The 8,096-nt window shown below is 48.3% G+C and overlaps 2 protein-coding genes across 4 annotated transcripts in view; both read left to right on the top strand.

Annotated features, from left to right (window-relative positions):
• The window catches only part of DAP3 (death associated protein 3), a 37,786-nt gene extending 35,426 nt beyond the window's left edge, over positions 1–2,360 (top strand). The window contains exons 13-14 of the mRNA XM_012808598.2: positions 937–1,054; positions 1,990–2,360. Of these exons, the coding sequence (XP_012664052.1) occupies positions 937–1,054; positions 1,990–2,075 (204 nt within the window). The 3' untranslated portion in view covers positions 2,076–2,360. The remainder of the gene's footprint in view (positions 1–936; positions 1,055–1,989) is intronic.
• Positions 2,361–3,680: 1,320 nt separating this feature from the next.
• On the top strand, positions 3,681–8,060 carry MSTO1 (misato 1, mitochondrial distribution and morphology regulator). 3 transcript variants are annotated; one of them, XM_023516471.1, is made up of 14 exons: positions 3,681–3,860; positions 3,970–4,105; positions 4,536–4,605; positions 4,692–4,767; positions 5,038–5,092; positions 5,179–5,317; positions 5,419–5,536; positions 5,625–5,759; positions 5,864–6,016; positions 6,283–6,414; positions 6,488–6,672; positions 7,142–7,246; positions 7,333–7,448; positions 7,761–8,060. In XM_023516471.1, exons 1-14 carry the CDS (start codon positions 3,777–3,779, stop codon positions 7,970–7,972), a joined length of 1,716 nt encoding a protein of 571 aa, XP_023372239.1. In that variant the 5' UTR covers positions 3,681–3,776; the 3' UTR covers positions 7,973–8,060. The 3 variants fall into 3 exon arrangements, with proteins under 3 accessions (XP_023372239.1, XP_012664049.1, XP_012664050.1); XM_012808595.2 differs by having other exon boundaries at positions 7,758–8,060; XM_012808596.2 differs by having other exon boundaries at positions 7,142–7,250; positions 7,758–8,060.
• Positions 8,061–8,096: the final 36 nt, after the last annotated feature.

Below are 8,096 nucleotides of genomic sequence, written 5' to 3'. Positions count from 1 at the left end.
GGAGACAGTTTGAGGCTCTGTCTCAAAAAAAAAAAAAGACAAAAATCTGTTCTCAATAGCCATATATTTACTTATTAGCTTAAAAGTAGTTTGCATTTACTAAACCTTGATTCTATGAAGAAGCTGCTAGAGGTTTTTCCCTGCCTCTGCTAACTGGAATTTGATGGCTGTTTAGTTTTTGTCTTTAGCCTAAGAGTCTGTACTCTGAGTATGCTTTATGCTTTTTTTTTTTTTTTTTTTAAGAAACAGAGTCTCACTTTGTTGCCCTCAGTAGCGTACTGGTGGCGTCACAGCTCACAGCAACCTCCAGCTCTTGGGCTTAGGCAATTCTCTTGCCTCAGCCTCCCAAGCAGCTGGGACCTCAGGCGCCCACCACAACACCCGGCTAAGGAGTTTGAAGGAGGAGGTCAGCTATGGAGGTTCTGCTGTATTATGCTTGTGGCCATGTAGAGCAACAGTAATGGCCACCACATGTAGAGTCCGATATAAGTCAGGATAATTAGAGAATGAGGAGTAGAGCTGAACAGAAGAAAAACAGCTGGGCACAGTGGTTAATACCTATAACCCCAGCACTTTAGGAGGCTGAAATAGAAGGATTGTCTGTGGCCAGGAGTTCATAATAGCTCAGGCAACATAGTGAGACCCTCCTCTCTACAGAAACTTTAAAAAACTAGCTGGGAATGATGCCATGTTCCTTTTGTCTCGGTTATTCAAGAGGCTGAGGCAGAAAAATGTCCTGAGTCCTGGCTTTAAGGCTGAAGACAGCTGTTATCACATCACTGCACCATAGCAGCCCAGATAGCTAAGTAAGGTCCTGCCTCTAAAAACAAAAAGAAGAAAAGAAAAACAAAGACCTTGCTCTCAAAGTGCTTTAAGTATTATTTTTCCCTTTGCCAATTTGTTCCTTAACCCTATGTCATTGTTTTTCTTTTCTAGGAAGGGTTTGATGCCCTAGATCCCTTTATTCCCATCCAGGTTTCTAACTATAACCCAAAGGAATTTGAAAGTTGTATTCAGTATTACTTGGAGAACAAATGGCTTCAACATGAAAAAGGTAATTTAATTTTTCCTATCAGGTCTTGGTGCTCACAGTAGAATCCCACTGAATCAGAGCCTTGATCTCTTCTTCCCTCAGCAATAGTCTGTAATATTTACTTCATTTTTTTCCCCTTATCTTGAGTTATTTCTGGCTAATAAGATAGTACAGAAAGGTGGGTTGGGATAGTTAAGGTTTAATTTATAAAAGAGGTTATATTTCTCCCTAAATTCTCATCTTAGTCCAGAATAAAATGTTGATGTTAAAAAAGAGACAAAGCATTGAGCCACTGAGCAATTTCCAGGTGTTTGGGTTGCAGCCACTCTCTTTGTTGTATTTATTCATTCAGCAAACTTCAATTGATAGAATCATGTGCTGGAAAACCCATAGGATAATTCATACCATGGGAGAGCTACACCAGCACCAAACTAACTCTTTGCTGCACCCAACCGGGTATATATACAAAACTTAACTCTTACCTCCCTGTTTGGTCCACTTTGAAAGCATCTCAGCTGTTATTTACCCTTGCCCTCACCTCCAGATTGTGAAATGGGATGTAGATAAGTAAAGGCCACTTTCTTGCTAGACAGAGAGTTAATAATAATTGGAATAAGTTCTTAAAAGAGTAGAAATAGGAATGTAAAAGTTGCTGCAGCCAACATAGTAGATTGGGAAGCACTATGGACAGATTTCTAAGGGAGTTGGAAAGTCCTGAAGTCCACAAGATAATTCTGAGAATGGAGGGGGAGAGATAGATACTGATTAGAGGAGTAGAGACAGAAAAGGAAATTATGAATAGGAAAAGAATGAAGGATCTAGAAGTGAGATCTCTTGGGAGATGCTGATTCCATCAGAGCATAATCTGGATAAGACAGCCTCTTGACTATAGTATTTTCTGGAGAATACAATGGAGCAGGAGGAAACTACCACTTACTTGTGTTTGACTCCATTAGCTCACACAGAAGAAGGGAAGAAGGAGCTGCTGTTCCTAAGTAATGCAAACCCCTGGCAACTGGAGCGGCTGTGTGCCTACCTCTAAGCCACATTTGCAACGTACATGGAAGAACTGGACATTTCCTTTAAGCTGGACTCGATCAGATGAATCACCACAAAGGGAGAGCAACCAGGCCTCTAATCTTATCAGCCTGGACAACACAGCAGTTGCCTCTAGACCTTTACTGAAATGAGTTCCTGGTGAAATGACTGAGAACATGTGGCAATAAGATGTCTTTTTGTTCCTGAAACACATACTGGTTTACTGGATGTGGTTTTCACATTTAAGATAATCATGGATCTTTTCCTTTAAAAAATTAAACATATTTCTTAAAATGTCTTGTTAGGTTTATATTATGAAGAGCCTTCAGATTGGCCAAATTGAATATATCTGGTATTCTGCATGTTGGGGAGCTTAAGAGACTCAATTGTATAGAAATTTCCAGTGGTTCTGGTTCTAGACTTTGTTTAGTTCAGCAGATCAAGATTCACAGCTTAGAGGCTGGGTACGGTGGCTCATGCCTGTAATCCCAACACTTGGGAAGCTGAGGTGGCTGGATTGCCTGAATTCACAGGTTCCAGATCAGCGTGAGCCAGAGCGAGACCCCATCTCTAAAATATAGCCGGGGGTTGTGGTGGGCGCCTGTAGTCCCAGCTACTCAGAAGGCTGAAGCAAGAGAATTGCTTGAGGCGAAGAGTTTGAGGTTGCTGTGAGCTAAGACACCCCCGCACTCTACCAAGGGTGACCAACTGAGACTCTTGTCTCAAAAAAAAAAAAGATTCACAGTTTAACTTCTCCCTCCCAGACATTGAACACTCATTTTCTTTTTATACTTCCATCCTTTGATGATTCCTGGATCCCTCACTGAAATTCTTTGTTTCCAGCTTCTTTGTACAGCCCAAATCCCTTTCTCCAAGTTCCTAAGAGAATGAAAAACTCATCTATTTCAGCAGACATTGGATATAATGAATCCATTGTTTTTGTTTGTTTGGTTGAGACACAGCCTCTCTGCTGGATAGTGCTGTGCTGCCAAACCTCACAGCAACCTCAAACTCCTGGGCTCAGGCGATCCTCTTGCCTCAGCCTCCTGAGTAGTAACTGGGACTAGAGGTATCCGCCACAAGGTCCGGCTAGTTTTTCTTTTCTTTTCTTTTCTTTCTTTTTTTTTTTGCAGTTTTTGGCTGGGGCCAAGTTTGAACCCACGACCTCCAGCATATGGGGCCGGCGCCCCTAGTTTTTCTTTTTGTAGTAGAGACCGAGTCTTGCTGTGTTGCTTGCTCATGCCGGTCTGAATTCCGGAGCCCAGCGATCCTCCCGCCTTGGCCTCCCAGAGTGCTGGTGTTTCAGGGCACCAGTGTCTCCCGTAGCAAACCGAGCGCCCGCGCTCCCGGATGCCTAGCGCCCTTTCACTATCAGAATTCACGCTCTATCCAGCAGAGACCTTTGCGTGAGGACGCTCAAGAGGAACGGAAGCGCCAGGAACAGCAAAGGTAAAGGCGACGGAAGAGTGGGATCCCTGCGCGCGGGCGTCCCCAACTTCCGGCGAGGCTAGTGTCCCGCCCCTCCTGGCTGCCTAAGGGAGCAGGGTAAGCCACGCCCTAGTGGGCGGAGCCTCCAGGGCCCAACGACTCGTTTACTCAACAGGGAAGGATCTTATCATGGACCAATAGCACCGGGAGAACCAGGCCCCGCCCAGAGGTTGCCTAGCCAATTGGCGAGGGGCATCGAACACAGCGGCGGCGCGGCATGGCGGGCGGGGTCCGGGAAGTGCTCACGCTGCAGTTGGGGCACTTCGCCGGCTTCGTGGGTGCGCACTGGTGGAACCAGCAGGTTAGGTCCACCGCAGTAACCCCCTGCGTAGCCATTCCGAGTACGCGGCCCTGACTGCCAGCCTGCCCGCGCCGCCTCTGAGCCTTGCCCTCCCTCCGCACCTCTACAGGATGCTGCGCTAGGCCGAGCGGCAGAGGCCCAGGAGCCACCTGGAGAGCTGAGCCCCGACGTCCTGTACCGCACCGGCCGGACGCTGCACGGCCAGGAGACCTACACGCCACGCCTCATACTCGTGGATCTGAAGGGTGAGGCGGCGGCAGGGGTCAGCCGGAGCCGAGACCGACCCTCCTTACTGGGCCGCAGAGTAGCCGACCGCAACGCTCCGACGGCCGCAGGGCGCCTGGAGGCAAAACTTTACCTCCGCCCAAGTGCCCGTTTCGCTGGAACGGGCCGCTAGTCCCTGGGAACTGTAAGATGTTGGAGTCCTGCAGGGCGCTGGGTGTGGCTTCTGCCCCGAGTCCCACAAGCTGATAACTAAGCTGGGAACGGAGGGACGGAATCTAGATTTTCCCAGACCAGAGCCCTCCTACCTGACTAATGCATAATCAAGAAGGCTCGCAAAGGCCAAGTGCTGAAGGAAGGTGACAGCAGGCCGTCAGGTGATGCAAGGAAAGTTAGCTGAAGGCTGGGAGAGTGTGCCCAGACTTTAACCTTCCGTTATTCACTTCTGCACAGGTAGTCTAAGCTCCCTACAGGAGGAAGGCGGACTCTACAGGGACAGACAGCTGGACGCTGCGATCGCATGGTGTGTAGCTAACGTGGAAAGCAGTGAGGGTGTGCAGAGAGCTTAAGAACTCTGATAGTTTCCTTACTCAGTCTCCACTCTTTCAGGCAGGGGAAGCTCACCACGCACCAAGAGGAGCTCTATCCCAAGAGCCTTCACCTCCAGGACTTTCCTGGGGCAGAGGTAAGGCCTTGGTCCTGAACAACACTAACCAGAGCACCTCCACAGGGGCAATGAAAAGTGGACTTAAGAAGAGGGTTTTAGGCACTATAAACACTGGATGTTACTATGAATTTGGGGGGGGGGGGGAAAGCACTTCTTTTCCTGAGAACAATGTGACCTACCTGAATAGAAAGGAGGCCGTGGGGAGTGGCCAGCAAAGTTGGGGGGGACAAAGCACCCTTGCCTCTAAATTGCCTGGAACTAAATGTAGGTTTTTCTCACCCATCCCAGGGAGTACTGAGTAGTGAAGGTATCTGGAGGGTCAAATCCATTCCTAATGGCAAAGGTAAGACTTCCGGAGATACTGGTGGACAGGGGCTTGGGCAAAGCAGGAATACTGACAAAGATACATTTTCTCTGCTTTATCTGAAGGTCCCCCACCACACACCACTGCTGCAACTACAAAACCACTAGTTCCCACAGAGGGCAGCATCAGAGTCTGGTCAGATTTCCTTAGAGTCCATCTCCATCCCCGGAGCATCTGTATGATCCAGAAGTACAATCATGATGGGTATGGGGACCTCAGAGGCTGTAAGGCATCTGCCCTGCATACAAAGGAGCCTAGAGTTGTTGAGGAAGAAGGTTTCCTAACTCTGGGATCACATTTGACAGGGAAGCAGGTCGGCTTGAGGCTTTTGGCCAAGGGGAGAGTGTCTTGAAGGAACCCAGGTATCTAGAAGAGCTGGAGGACAGGCTGCATTTCTACGTAGAGGAATGTGACTTCTTGCAGGTAGCTGTGTGGTGAGGTAGACTCTAGGTTAGAAACTTTTCTTATTGTACTCTTTAACTTTATTCTTTCATCATTCACCTCTTTTTAGGGCTTCCAGATCCTATGTGACCTGCACGATGGCTTCTCTGGGGTAGGGGTTAAAGCTGCAGAGTTGCTACAAGATGAATATTCAGGGCGAGGAATAATAACCTGGGGCCTACTACCTGGCCCCTACAATCTTGGGGTGAGTGGAACTTAGAAGAAAAAGTAGTCATAGCTTAGGGAGAAAGAAATAAGAATCCCGGTGAGAAAGTTACTTAATGCAAACTACTCTGTTTTTTTCATCAGGAGCCCCAGAAAAACATCTACCGCCTGTTAAATACAGCTTTCGGTCTGGTACACCTGGCTGCTCACAGCTCTCTCGTCTGCCCTTTATCCCTGGGTGGAAGCCTAGGCCTGCGACCTGAGCCACCTGTCAACTTCCCTTACCTGCATTACAATGTAAGGCCCAGGGCTCTTGCTCTGACAGCAGCTGGCCACAGGGCCTCCTCAGAATCCCCAAAGCAGTGTCTGGGTTTGTTCCTGAGGTCTGAGCTTGAATGTGGCTGTGATGTGGCCTCTTAGATCAGTGTCCTCTGGTTGTCTAGTCTTGGGCCAGACACAACCCCTGCTCCATCCCCCAAACCTCTCTGCCATTAATATTCTGCTTCCACACACTTTTCCAGACCCAAAAGGCTAAGTACTTCTTCTCAGTGTCCTCTTTATAGGCTGCTCTGCCCGTCCACTGCAGTGCCATCCTGGCTACAGCCTTGGACACAGTTACTGTCCCCTACCGCCTGCGATCCTCTCCAGTGTCCATGGTTCATCTGGCTGATATGCTGAGCTTCTCTGGGAAGAAGGTATGAAACTTTGTGAGGAGTTAGGTCAGTGCTGACACAAAGTTCTATAACCTGTTTTCTTCCTTTTCTTTAGGTGGTGACAGCAGGAGCAACCATCCCCTTCCCCTTGGTTCCAGGCCAGTCCCTTCCTGATTCGCTGGTGCAACTTGGAGGAGCCACCCCATGGACCCCACTGTCTGCATGTGGGGACCCTTCTGGAACACGCTGCTTTGCCCAGTCAGTGGTGCTGAGGGGTGTTGACAAAGCCTGCCACACAAGGTGAGGACTGGTGGGCCTTACTTAGAGGAGTCCTTGTCAGATTTTTGTTTTCTGTCCTATTTTCCCTAATATCTCTGAGCATTCTAATGACTCTTCCTTCCCTACTCTGCATTCCCCTTTAAAAGGAAAAAAAGGCCCTGAACATCCTTGATTTAGCTGATGGCCTGAGAACATAGGAATACTTAGTATTTTATTCGTGCTGCCATGGCAGATTAAAGGTGTAGAGTTTTGGGGTTTTTTTGTTTGTTTGTTTTTTGTGACAGAGTTTAACTTTGTTGCCCTGGGTAGAGTGCCATAGCATCATAGCTCACAGCAAACTCAAAACACCTGGGCTTAAGCAATTCACTTGCCTCACCCTCCAAGTAGCTGGGACTTATAGACAGGGTCTTGCTTAGGCTGGTCCTGCTAGGATTACAGGTATGAACCACGTCACCCAGCCCTTAAAGGTGTTTTTGCTTTGTTCCCATAGCCATCTCTCCCCAGGGACACCTCTACGATCCCCACTCCATGCGTGTACCACTGGGGAAGAAGTCTTGGCCCAGTATTTACAACAGCAGCAGCCCAGAGTCAGGAGGTCAGTGTAAAGGCTCCTGCCCTTTCCCAGATCTTAGACCTCCTTTGACTTCTTGCTCACTTCACTGCTGTTTTCTGCCCCAACAGTTCTTCCCATCTGCTGCTGACCCCCTGCATGGTGGCTCCTCCTTACCCCCATCTCTTCTCCACAAGCTTCAGCCACGAGCACGGTGTAGTTCCCAATGGCCCCCCAAAAGGGGCAGGTATGTTAAAAGGTGAAGAAAATTTGCAAGTTCAGGTATGCAGAAGGTGAAGAAAATTGCGATTTCAAGTAGGGGAGAGGTTTTACTATCTCCCATCTTAGATTAGAAGTACTTTAAAAGTTCACAGTTAAATGTTCCTTTATTCACCCTATGGCTCCCAAGAAAAATGCTTTTTCTCCAGAATTGGCATACTAAGGGGACAGTACACAAGATTTACTGAGTTACTTTACAATTAAGTCACCGAGGCCCAGGCTTCCCTATCAATGTGACTGAGTCCCACTCACAGGCCTGCTGCTCTCTCCCTCACAGCAGCAAGCAGCATCCCTGTATTAGGGGCACTGTGCTCTTCCTCGTCCTTGCACCGCACCTTGGAAGCCTTGGCAAAAGAGCTCACCAGACTTGACCTGCGACGATGGGCCAGCTTCATGGATTCTGGGGTGGAACAGGATGACCTTGAGGAGCTGCTGCAGGAGCTACAAAGCCTGGCCCAGTGCTACCAGGATGGCGATAGCCCTACCCACTAAAGCTCCAGGCTGGGGGAAAAGAGCTAGTTTATAATAAAAACTGCTGGATGTAGGAGCCTGGTATCCTGAGACTAGCTCCACCAACACACACATTTGTCCTATTTAAAAACACTGCGATTAGATC

Source organism: Otolemur garnettii, unplaced genomic scaffold (genome assembly GCF_000181295.1).
Source record: "Otolemur garnettii isolate 467f Iridium unplaced genomic scaffold, OtoGar3 scaffold00091, whole genome shotgun sequence".
In the NCBI taxonomy this organism is placed as follows: Eukaryota; Metazoa; Chordata; class Mammalia; order Primates; family Galagidae; genus Otolemur; species Otolemur garnettii.
The sequence above is the reverse complement of the archived record's forward strand: the minus strand, read 5'-3'. Positions and strand labels throughout refer to the sequence as shown.

Coding starts and splice junctions, on each gene's coding strand:
- MSTO1 (XM_012808595.2), top strand. CDS start 3,777: ATGGCGGGCGGGGTCCGGGAAGTGCTCACGCTGCAGTTGGGGCACTTC. Junction 4,106..4,535: donor CATACTCGTGGATCTGAAGG/GTGAGGCGGCGG, acceptor ACTTCTGCACAG/GTAGTCTAAGCTCCCTACAG. Junction 6,017..6,282: donor TCCCTTACCTGCATTACAAT/GTAAGGCCCAGG, acceptor TCCTCTTTATAG/GCTGCTCTGCCCGTCCACTG.